Here is a 12,763-nt window from a genome sequence, read left to right on the forward strand (position 1 = left end):
AGGTATGACCTAAATCAAATCCCTTATGACTATACAGTGGAAGTGAGAAACAGATTTAAGGGACTATACCTAACAGACAGAGGGCCTGATAAACTATGGATGGAGGTTCATGACACTGTATAGGAGACAGGAATCAAAACCATCAAGAAAAAGACTATCAAACCCAAGAAGAAGAACCGTAAAAAAGCACAATGGCTGTCTCAGGAGGCCTTACAGCCATCTGTGAAAAGAGGGGAAGTGAGAAGCAAAGGACAAAAGGAAAGATATACCCATTTGAATGCAGAGTTCCAAAGAATAGCAAGGAGAGATAAGAAAGCCTTCCTCAGTGATCAATGCAAAGAAATAGAGGAAAACAACAGAATGGGAAAGATTAGAGATCTCTTCAAGATAACTAGAGATACCAAGGGAACATCTGATGCAAAGATGGGCTCGATAAAGGACAGAAATGGTATGGACCTAACAGAAGCAGAAGATATTAAGAAGAGGTGACACGAATACACAAAAGAACTGTATAATAAAGAACTTCACAACTCAGATAATCACGAAGGTGTGATCACTCACCAAGAGCCAGACATCCTGAAATGTGAAGTCAAGTGGGCCTTAGGAAGCATCACTACGAACAAAGCTTTAGTGGAGGTGATGTGGAGGTGATGTAATTCCAGTTGAGCTATTTCAAATCCTCAAAGATGATGCTGTGAAAGTGCTGCACTCAATATGCCAGCACATTTGGAAAACTCAGCAGTGGCCACAAGACTGGAAAAGGTCAGTATTCACCGACTCAATGGACATGGGTTTGGGTGATTTCTCTTTCAACAACAAGCAAATATGGTTTAGGGGCAAAAGACAAGCAAAAAACCCAGGCTGTTTTATTTCCTCAAACAAACAGAGAATCAAAATGTGCTGAGTAAAATAAGGTACAAGATTATGTGTAACTTTTGCCAAATAACACCAAATATAATGCAAAGAATAAGAATAAAGAAGTTCATGAAACCTACTAGTTTTTCAATATCTAGTCTAAGGTACAAACTAAGTGTGATATTTGCCTTCAATATAACTGCTCACAGGTCATAAGTGTGTTTAAAATATTCAAGTTTTGAATTTTTCACTTACTAACATCAATGATCCAAGACTGAAAGCTTACACCAATAGTCTTGGATACCATGAGCTTTGGAAGTGAAATTAATATATTTATTCAGTCTTTCTTGGGACCAAAACCAACTGTGTCATCAAGAAAAGTAAAAGAATTGAGGATCAAGACCCAGCATGAGAACTCAAAAGAGCCTCTTTATTGGTCTCTCTATATTTACTTACACATAGCTAAGTGGAAGAAAAATTTAAGATATTACTGTTGGTTCTCAAAGGAATATTTTATTTTAATGACATTTACATAAGCAATAATATAATAGTAATTCATAGATGTTCATATGTTTTATGTTCATTTGCTTTCAAAATATATATTATTGCTCTTCTGTGGCTTAATTTTGGTTTTCCATTTTTTAAAATAATTCTAATCCTGGTGCTCACTTCAGCAGCACATATACTGAATCTCTAATCTTAGAAGTTTGCGCTTTTATTGTTATGATAAACTTCATTAGTGGTTTGAAAATTCATATACAAAGATGACCTGTCAATGTAAATGTAGAATGAGACTTGCCTACTTCGACTTGAAATGTCATTTCAACATTAGATTATAAATCCACCCCACCCTCCCAGGCAAAGTCTGGTCGGTCTGAGACCATACCTAATGAGTTCCTCAAATTCATGCTTTTATTTGTAACCAGAAATCAAACACATGCTAACACAATCTGTTTTCTGGCCTCACCAGCATATCAGTGCTAGTGTTTACACAGTGACTTAAACTTAAGACTCCTCAGGAGAAGGCAGCTCGCTATCCCAAATTAACAAACATATTTCTGATTGATGAGGAGTTTTATTTAGAATGTGGGAAAGACAAAATCCCCAATGAAGATGCCCCTTCTCCTCAGCGGTGCCTCTAGTACCAAATATCTCAAAAATTAGTGTGGAAGAACAATGATCTCCTGGTGAGTCCACAGGCAAGAACTGTCTATTTAAGAGACTAATCCAAAGATAGGACAGATGATAGCGAAACATTTTTAAAAAACTCTTTGTAAAGAAAGGAAGTGGACTCAGCAGAAAAGGACACCACAGCGCTTCCTTCCTTGTCTTACCCCTCACCCTTCCAACACCACACATTCCACAGGATCTGGAAAGACTTGCTAAAATTAATTTAGGAAAAGCCTGTTACTGAACCTCCTACAGAGAAAGTGTCCATCCCATTCCCAAATATACAAAAGAGTAGTTTCGGATACATTTTGCTAGCCAGCTGCTGAGCTTCGAAATTCAGCCTATTTCCTCTTTTCTTTAATAGAGAAAACAGAAAAATAGCAGATCGACAGTTTTTTTAGAGCAGTTCTTCCCCCTCCTCACAGTCTCGATAATGGCAACAGGTTTCATTTCCCTTCCACAACCTCATGGAGCTCCTAGAGCACTAGCTCCTTACGTGGCCACAGAAGAGAGTTGGGGAATCTGATGTAAATAACATGAAGGTAGCTGCCCCATTGAGTTCTAATACATCAGATGCCCAAAATACACTTTAAGACTAAAAAACATGCCACCCTCTTTCCTTGATTCTGCATCTGCACCCTTAATGATGGAGAGGAAAGAGAGCTATTTGCATTGGTTATATCTAAATTTTCTGTAGGAAAGTTCTACTGTGGACAAGCTTCAGTATTTTGTTCAGTTAAAGTCCTAGGACTGGATCCTCTGGGAAAAGGTTCATAAAACAGTATTTATTTTGTAGTGAACAACAACGTGGAATTCCTACAGGTGGTTTATGCCATGTGTAGCAAGTGTGCTATTTTCATAGGGAAAGTCCAAACATTTTTCCCATTGTATTATCTAAGTAAAAGCGAAATAAACACCACTGGTGGCAGTGGAGTATACAAAATGATTTCACATTTTAAATCATATGACTATCTAATAAAATAAATTTTGGAAAGGGTAATTAGGCCAATGTGAACCGGATAATTACAAAATTCCAATTGTGCAATAAGGTGACATAATACAAAGGCATAACTTCACTGTAAAAACTATGTAAAAAGATTGAGGAAAGAGCATTCCAAGTAAAGTCATTATGGAGCAAAGACCCAATTTTATTCTTAACAGAAATTGTTTGCAGATGCAAGTAGCCTCCACTACCTATTGCACCTATTCTCCTGAACAACATAAGAAAAGATCAGTCACTACACTGTCACGAATTTAAATTATCATGTAAATACGATGTGGCTTCCCTGGTGGCTCATGGTAAGAATACGCCTGCCAATTCAGGAGATGTGGGTTCTATCTCTGGGTCAGGAAGACCCCCTTGGAGGAGGACATGTCAACCTATTCCAGTATGCTTGCCTGGAAAATCCCACGGACAAAGAACCATCATGAGCTAAAGTCCATGGGGTTGCCAAGAGTCTGACACGACTGAGCAACGAAACAACAACAAAAATATGATGAGCCAACTGCAAGCTTGAGAAAAGGATGGAATTAGGGGAACAGACCTCTTCCAGACTAAGGGTTTTCCATTTTCTAATACTTTATCACATATGCTTAGTTGCTCAGTCATGTCCAACTCTTTGTGACCTTTTGACTGTAGCCTACCAGGTTCCTCTGTCCATGGGATTTTTCAGGCAAAAATACAGGAGTGGTTGCCATTTCCTTCTCCAGGGGATTTTTCCAACAGAGAGACTGAACCCACATATCCTGTGTCTCCTGCATTGCAGGTGGATTCTTCACCTTCAGAGCCACCAGAGAAGTTGTTTTAATACTTTATGTATGACTATTGCAGAAAATTTGGGAAATATGAAAAAAAGAGGAGCAAGTAAAAATTACCTCTATCTATCCATGGAAGGCACCGTTTTAAATGGTGCCTATAAATAAATGGAATATATAACTATAAATGGAATCAAGGCCTTACAATTTCAATGTGCTTATTCATATTTCAATTTAACAGTCATTTGGGGGAGGAAACACCGCTGACCATGCCACGTATGACTTTGATAAAGACTGCTAAGGCAGAAGACAAAAGAGAGCAAATGGGGGCAAATGCATGAGGGCTCTTTACCCCCTGTCTCTGTGTTGCTCTTCTTATTTAGGATTTTCAAAATATCTTTGGTAATCTTCTTCAGCTGATGTCTGGCTTCGTCACGCTCTTTTCCCACTCCGTAAAGAAGGATTGTGCGCTGGTTACATTCATGACTTGAAGATTCATCCTGAAAAAGAGAAAACGCGTTTTGAAAGCCCTGTTTAAAGGGCGGGGTTCATGGACATGAAATGCGCTAACCACAGCATCTCCATGCTGGCTCGTGCGGTGGTGGCATCTGACCCGCCTTTCAATTCACCTCAACCTCCACTGGCAACACCCTTGTTTTTCCAGTTTGGAACTTGCTAAAGTTTAAAAAACAAAACAAAACAAAAACACAGTGTCAACTGACCTGAAGTCTTAATAGAAGCAGTTGATGTGGGCGTACCTTACAGAGTAAGTTTTGACTCTTGATTGTTTAAAATTTAACATGGTGTTAATGTCACATCCTAATTACATACTAGCTATATTTTTTCCTTATGGAAAATGTTATTTCTTAGTAAGCTTGGTTTTCTATATTCACTAAACATTTTTAAACAGTTTATATTTTTGCTAGGATCCTCAAGTACTTTTACTAAAAAAAAAAAAAAAAAAGTTCCATTAACTTCCAACATGACTGTGTAAGACACAAGAATGTATTTCTTTCCAAATGTAAACAAAAGACAGCATGGTCTTATTAGGTGTGAGAAAAATAGTTGGAAATGCAAACACATTCTGACACCACCTTCCTCTCCTGGACCACCTCCCTCCCCCACCCCACCCCCATCCCAAACACAGTGAATTCAAACACTGGATTTCCACAGGAGAGGAAATTACTAAGGCAGAGCATCACAAAAACACATTCCTTAATCAAAGTTAAATAATCCCAGACATGTCCTCTCTTATGCCTGGTTTTGAATTTTTCTATGTAATCTTTTCTCTTTGATCCTGTATTCCTAAATTTTCTTGGTAAAATTCCTAGTTCTATCATTTAGCCCATCTCCTTTTCTTACCATTTGCCCATATTTACTCGTGCGAGGTACTTAGTTCATAGTTCAGTCGCTCAGTCGTGTCCGACTCTTTGCGACCCCATGAATCGCAGTACGCCAGGCCTCCCTGACTTACTATCACTAATAGTATCTATCCCTAAGAAGCTCAAGTGAGGGAAAGATTTGTCCCAGGAAAAACAAACTGTACTCTGTGCATATAAATTAGCAGTGGCTGCAAAAAAGAGCAGAGTCCTTGTGACCTGAAGCACACCAATGTTCAATATGGAGTACACTCGTGTGTGTGCTCTGCACAAGCAGCATTTTGCCCCTGCAGTCTTGAAGTGAGACCCTGTTGCCTCTCAGTCTCAGTCACTGTTCTCTCAGTCTCTTTTTGTCCTTCTTTCTCTGACCTGCCTGCATTCAAGGCACCATTTCCTTCTTTATAGCATTTTATCAGAAACATACATTTGCATAATCTGCCAATCTAGCTTGCTACCACAGCCCCAAATGTTATTTTAAGAGCTTCTTTAAAAAAAAAAAAAAAGCTAGCAGTGTTTTCTAGAAGCTGTTATTTAATACCCTGAGTTGTGTAATCTCTTCCAAAGTCTCAATGGACCTAACCCCAGCATAAAGTCAACATAGACAGTGATTCCTATAGCTCTATGACCTGAGCTACTGCACTAATCTCTGATTTTGTTGTTCCTCCACCGCATTACTGATATACTTCCTTTTTGTCTGGTGGGATGTGTAAATATAAGCCCTACAAAGGGAACAGAAAGGCAATGAGGAAACTGCACAAAATTCAGATGCCAGTCATGTGCCCTGGTGATTATTTTCAGTTAAGTTACCTGTCAAGTGGTTCTGATGCAAACTTGAGTGTGAGGGGTGATGGAAAGATGTTAGCAACAGCTGTTTAGAGAGTACCTACCTACAGCAAGACAAGGTACTACGCACCCTGAAAAAATGCTTGGATGCATGTCCCCTGATTAAGGAGCACAGATTCAGTGCCATCCCAGTAGCATCTGCAGAGCTTGAGGCCCAAACAGGGAAGAGGAAGGATCCCTGTGTTCTATGGACATGGAGTACTATGGCTCCACACCGATCAAGTAACAGCCCAAGGTCAGGGTAAGAGAGGGCTTTGACTGCACCCAAAGTATGCCCTTGCCAACACCATGGTCCAGAATAACGAGCCTTTTTGAGCCTCAGATTCTTCCCCTAAAAACTGATAACACCTCCTTTATTACAAGGTTTGGGTGAGAACTGAGATATGTCTGTAAAAATGCTTAGTGGCATATCAGATACAGCACCCCCTGCTGCCCATTCATATTATTGCACCTCCCCCGGTAAGCACCCTACAGCCACATTACTACTCAGTATTTCCCAAAGGCACTGGGAACTTCCTTCCTTTGCTGGTCTCCTCTTACCACCTGAAATACTCTCAACACCCTCAACCGCACTTGTAGAAATGCTGTGTGCAATGACAGCATTTCTGTCACCCGAGGTTAGTGAGAACCCTCACTACTACAGGGAAAGGGGTGGAGAGGACAGACTTTGGAGCATTTATCACAGTGTACAGCACTTATTTCCTCAGTATCTGTTAAATCTCTGTCTTCTCCACTAGACTGTCAGCTTTGTGAGGAAGAACCCAGGTCTATTTTATTCACATTTGCATTCTCCCAGGTATATTTTATTCACATTTGCATTCTCCTTAATGGCACTTAATATTTGATAAATATGTGAAACAAGGAATAATTAAGTAGATCAACCAAAAAACAAAAAGAATGGGGCAGGGATGAAGATAAGAACAAAACGTGGTTTTATAGAAAAGCTGGCTTGATAACTAAGTGTTGAAAAACTTAAGATGAGAAATGAGAGGCAGAGAGAAAGACCAAAAAAGTTTGTAGGGTATAAATTAGGTCTTAATGGCAGAAATAAAAAATAAGAAGCAAAATCAAGAGGTACCTGAAAGAAGTTAGGAAAGGATTGGGAAGTTTCAAGACGGACTCACTAGATACAATCTGTTGGTGGGTAAAGGAGCAGGTTATAAGGGTAAGGAGCTCATGAATTCACCATTAGGCGAGAGAAATTCAAGGGGTGGGTGGAAACATATTACAAAGGTCTAGTAGGTGGTTTGACAGCAGGTATAGTGTAGAAGTGACAGCTTAGGGAAAAAAGCAATATGTCACTAGAAGGGATTCAAACCCCCCATGTTCTCTTTGGAAAGGGTATGGGAGGGAAGAATGCTGAGACAGTGAAGGGGATAAATAAATCATCAAATGATGGATATAGTCTCCATAATTAAAAAGTAACCAAAGAAGTCAAGGTCACAAAAGTGAGGGAAGCAACAGTTAATAACAGGGGCCATCAACAGTGTTGAAAACAGTTAAGAACTCACAGTGGATGCTGGCTTCCCTGACTTGTTTCTTAAAAAAACAAACAAAAAATCGTGTGAACCTCAAAAGAGAAGTTTCTCTAGAGTGGTAGGGGCAGAGAGGAGGAAACAGGAGGTTGGAGTAACAGTGATGGTGCAATGGTGACTGTGAGGGAAGCAGCCCACACTTACTAGCAGCTAAGTGTAAAGAAAAATAGCTTGAGAGGAAAGTGGTCACTTTATTAGGATGGCCAATGACATACTTTCATTTCAAAGCTATGTTTCAAGTGAGTCTCCAGGAAGGAAATCCGGATTGGAAGGCAGATCATACTAACAAAGGAGACAGGCAACAGTGACCTCTTGTCTGGATTAACGTCAGAAGAAAGACGAGGACATCTTTCTACTTAACCACAGACAGAAATGAAAACTGGTGAAAATACAGGGAAATCTGGAGGTGAAGAAGTGAGACGCTGTATCAGCTCACTGGCCCTGTTATGCTCAGGGAATGGGCCAGAGGCAAAGTCATGAGGTAAGAGAAAGGGGATGGAATTTAAAAAAAAAAAAAGAAGAAGCCTGCAGCTAGCTAGGGGAAAACAAGCCCAAAGCACTGGTCACTCTCTACATGGGGCATGAAGACAGCTTTTCTGACATTTAACATTTTCTAGGGAAATCATGATAGCTGTTACTAGCTTTCAAAGAAGAAAGGCAACGTTTCTAAAAGCAAACCATCTTTCAATAGCCTACAAGATTCGTTTACATCCATTTTTTGTGCATGTAAAAAATGTACAAGCCTTCAAATAGCAACATACACATGAGAATAAGGTCAATCTCAGAAAATGGACCACATATTACCAAACGTATCGGATAAGTTCTGCTCTTTAAATTAAGTATTAAAACACTCTGAAGTTGCATGGCTGTAAAAGCTCACAGAGAGTGTTAGTTGCTCAGTCATATCCGACTCTTTGAGACTGCATAGACTGGAGCCCTCCAGGCTCCTCTGCCCATGGAATTCTCCAGGCAAGAATACTGGAGTGGGTAGCCATTCCCTTCTCCAGGGGATTTTTCCAGCCCTAGGGATCAAATGCATGTCTCCTGCATTGCAGGCAGATTCTTTACTGTCTGAGCTACCAGGGAAGCCCAAAACATCAGTATCAAAGGAGTATTCTCTTGTTGATACCCTGAAGGACACATCTGTTGGGCAGGAGAAAGAATCCATAGGACAGTCTATGGAAGTCTAGCCATCCCCTTTCATGCTTACCCACTGCTGTCCTTGAGTTAAGAAGGTCACCTCCCTATAAACTGAGTTCTGAAAATCTTATCCTCCTGATCAATCAGTTTTCTTTCTTCAGATAATATCTCAAACTCACAAAGACTTAACTGATTTGAAGAGCAATTAGGAGGATACACATCCAAAAACTCCGGAAGGCTTGTTGCATTGATACTATAGCAATTGAAAAATGTTCCTTAAGCCAAATGTTCTGAGAAGGGAAAACCGGAATTAACTGGTCTGATGTTAGTCATCCTCATTTCTTTAAAGTAAGTGACTAGAAACGTTGCCAAAACTTGTGTGTGAGTTCATAAGGATGTGACCACGGTGGTGAGATTAGAGCTGTGAACTCTCCTTTCATCTCCAGTCATTATTTCTTTCAGCTGAAGCATTCAATGGACCATGTTATTCTGTATAGAACAGAATAAATTCAAATCAGTGTTACAGCAGGAATAAGCCTTGGGCTGGTGGAGGAGAATGGGTGTGCACACTGCAGGGAGGCTTTGCTAAAGAAGGAGGAAATTAGCAGCAGCTTCTCAGTAGTATGACACCTGGAGTAATTTTTGTAATTACCTGGAGTAATTTTTTCTAAATCAAGAGAATCAGGGACTCCTATAATTAGATATTTAAAGGAAAGCTTTGTACAATAATAGCTTATAGTCAACAGTATGGCCAAAATGAGGCCTTTATCCAACAAACTCAGAGCATCCTAGGAGCATTATGGCTGTCAAGTGGATTAATTATAGACACCACTCCTATGCTTTCAAGCAAAACACGCAAGACAAGGATGACAAATAACTGGATCACCAGAGATAGTATACTTTTTTGTGTTTTTTTTTTTTTTTTTTGGCTAAACATCGCAATGCCCAATACTCCTTACTTTTTGAACGTATCTTATAATATCTAACCTAAATTTCTACATTCTAACAGGTAAAGCCAAACCAGATGACATGAGAACTGCCTTAAAATGCACCTGCTCCATCAGACGTTCACTAATGTCAACACAACTGCATTTTAAAACCATAAGACAAGTAAACTAAAATAGCATTAAGAGCTAATCCAAGGGCATCATTACCTCTTCATCTCCTCCCCAACCCAGTTTCACAAGGACCACAGGTTCCTACCACTTCAGGGCATGGCCCTCTCCATTCTCTGTAATCCTATTTGAAGCAAATACGTATTTTCAGATAAACAGACTACCTTTAGTAGACTTGATTAAAAAAAAAAAAAAGAAACCAATTAAACCATGTGCATATAAAAATCCTAGGGTATACAGAATTAGTTCACTTTTCCAGTCATCTTCCAATGACAAAACACTATCAGAGAAGGTTCACAGACAGGTGTGGTTGCGAGTTAAAGGCAGAGGAGAGATAAAGCTAATTTAGATCAAGATCTGGAGCCTTTCATTTACCCCTCAACTCCCTAGTCACAGCACTATAGAAATCTGGAAACATAAATGAGTTAAGTATACTGAAATAATGTTCCTTTTCTGTGGCATATTAATTTGTTGAAAATAGTCAGGATTTCCCCCACATCACCCCCCAAGCCTTGTTTCATCCAAAGGTCTTAGAAACGCTTCACAAACATTCCGTAAAGCTGACAATCAATCTGGTGTAAAGGCAAGTACGACTCCTATTTTCCTAAAAGGAGTATAGCCATCCCATTCATGGCCTTCCCCTCTCACTGGTGGGCCTCAGTGCGGGGGAAGGGTTGTGGAGACAGTAAGATGGGGAAGACTTTTGCACACAGTGGTCACAGGTGCAGGCTCTAGAACTAGAGAGCATGAGTTGAAATCGGGTCTCTAACTCCGCTGCTCTGCTCCTCTGTGTTCATCCAGAGAACAGAAATAAGACGATTATCTACTTCACAGAATAGTTAACTGATGACAATATAAGAAACCCAAAGTGGGCTATTATTATTCTGAAGCGTATGCGGCATAAAAGCTTTTTCAAAAAGTATGATCTGTCTCTAAACCAACAAATAAATTAATCTTCCAAGAGTATATCATCAAGCCGACGTCTAAATGACTAACAGATGGGGACCATGACGTGACTGACATTTCCACCTGAAATTACCCAAATCCATAGCTTGATTTCAAATCCATAATGCCAGCAAAATTCTCAGCTGGTTTAAATCAGACGCCTTCAACCCTTAAGGAATATGAGCATCACTCCTTCAGGAAACTACAGGTGAGGAAACTACAGCTGAGGGCTGCATCCCTGAGTTGCTGGACCACCGGGGCTAGAACAGTGCCCAGGAAAGTGCATTTCTCATGACTCCTCAGGTGACGCTGAGCTGCTGTTCTATACTTTTAAAACCGTCCATGAAGATCATCTAATCCACGCTGAGACAGACACACTCAAAACTCAGAAGAAATAAATAACCGAAAGATATATTTACAACAAAGACACTTACCCAAGTGGATCTGCTGGTAACAGAAGGACATTATAGTTTGAAACAGTATGTGAGTGTGTACACAAGCGTGAGTATCCACAATATTTATATAAAGGTGATAGTGAGTCTCTTCACTGAATGATTGTTGTCATTAGTCACTAAGCCATGTCCAACTCCTTCGCAACCCCATGGCCTGTAAGGACTTCCTAGGCAAGAATACTGGAATGGGTAGCTATTTCCTTCTCCAGGGAATCGTCCCAACTCGGATTGAACCCATGTCTCCTGCCTGACAGGCAGATTCTTTACCACTGAGCCACCTGGAAAGCCCTCACTGAATGATATATTTCCCCAAAAAACAAAGGCAAAGTCAAAAGAAATTTGTTTAAACTCTACTCAAGACAGGCATAAAAGTCCTATATAATAAGCCTAGCAATGGATACAACTGTTTTTTTCTTTCTTAATGTAATTTTACAATCTTCAGTTTTATAATGGGAGGAAATTGTATCGCCTACAAAGAGCTGATCAAATACAGATTTAAAATAATGACATTATTAACCAGGAAAAAAAACAAAGAGCAAGAGACCTAACATCCCTAATGAGCACACATTACAAGTTAATGTGATTACCTGTTAAAAGGCAATAGATCTCCAGTGTTGGGCACAATATGTTTTCAGGTAAATAACCATCTGACAAAGCAAGTCTGCAGCCTTCTCCAGGAAGCAGACATCACCAGGCTTGATCTCTTGGACTTATCATTTGCATGGGAAATAACCCAAAGAACTCACAACGCATCAACTCTATGGCAGGTTTCAGTACAAAGCCACAGGATTTTAAATTGCTTTTTAAAAGATGACTTCTCACCCACCGTGCCCGATATTTCCCAAGGAAATAAAAGCAGAAGTCCTAAAAGCGGGCCAGACGGAAATACAGTGTCTGCACAGCCCTGAGTCCACGGCATCTGAAGGTAATTTCTGATTGTGAAGTCTTCTTCCTCTCTCCCCCTATTTCTCTCCAGAACATTCAAGACCTGCCTGATGAAAGCTCAGCAGATTCTCTATCATAAAGAGTGTGAGCAGCTAAACTAAAGACATTAAAAGGAAAATAACAGATGCCACTCTACAGCCTGTAATAACTACCACTTACTGGACACATTCAAATCCTTCAGATCAAGAGTAACCAGGTAATTTTATATCTAGGTATTTGACAAGCATATGTATTTGCACTATGATGTGTGTGTACTTTTTATTTCAAGTTTTCTTAAGGTGGAAACCTTTAATAGCAGTATCAATATGGGTACATAAATGGAATATAAACAAAAATACAAGCTGCCTTAATGATGCTGGAGATAACCATTAACTTCTTCATTAAAGAGAAATTATACAGAACATGGAAAAAATATTCAAATGGTCTTACTTATTTTATCTTGAGTATAAAATCAGATTTGCTATAGTTAGGGGGAGCTGAAGCTCTTCATTGTCAACAATACTTGATAAACAAGCAACTGTTTATGAAAAATGAGCATTCTCAAAGTATAATTTCCAAAACTATCAATGCATAAACAAAGAAAAATGGCAGTTGCAAGTAAGGTTAAGTAGGTTATCTTCTATCAAATT

At 39.6% G+C, this 12,763-nt stretch overlaps 2 protein-coding genes across 17 annotated transcripts in view; one reads left to right on the top strand and one right to left on the bottom strand.

Moving 5' to 3' along the window:
• The window catches only part of MED12L (mediator complex subunit 12L), a 360,384-nt gene that overhangs the window by 78,028 nt on the left and 269,593 nt on the right, over positions 1-12,763 (bottom strand). For all 12 annotated transcript variants that reach the window (XM_060394814.1, XM_060394799.1, XM_060394794.1 and 9 more), the window contains one exon: positions 4,133-4,280. In XM_060394814.1, coding sequence (XP_060250797.1) covers positions 4,133-4,280 — 148 coding nt within the window. The remainder of the gene's footprint in view (positions 1-4,132; positions 4,281-12,763) is intronic.
• P2RY12 (purinergic receptor P2Y12) overlaps positions 1-12,763 on the top strand; it is a 48,541-nt gene that overhangs the window by 32,502 nt on the left and 3,276 nt on the right. The window contains exons 2-4 of one of the 5 annotated variants that reach the window (XM_042235645.1): positions 4,164-4,546; positions 7,766-8,018; positions 12,166-12,330. The gene's annotated coding sequence lies outside the window, so the exon portion shown is untranslated. The remainder of the gene's footprint in view (positions 1-4,163; positions 4,547-7,765; positions 8,019-12,165; positions 12,331-12,763) is intronic. The other 4 variants (XM_060394821.1, XM_042235634.1, XM_042235638.1 and 1 more) reach the window with 4 other exon arrangements.

This window comes from Ovis aries, chromosome 1 (assembly GCF_016772045.2).
Source record: "Ovis aries strain OAR_USU_Benz2616 breed Rambouillet chromosome 1, ARS-UI_Ramb_v3.0, whole genome shotgun sequence".
NCBI classification, from domain to species: Eukaryota; Metazoa; Chordata; class Mammalia; order Artiodactyla; family Bovidae; genus Ovis; species Ovis aries.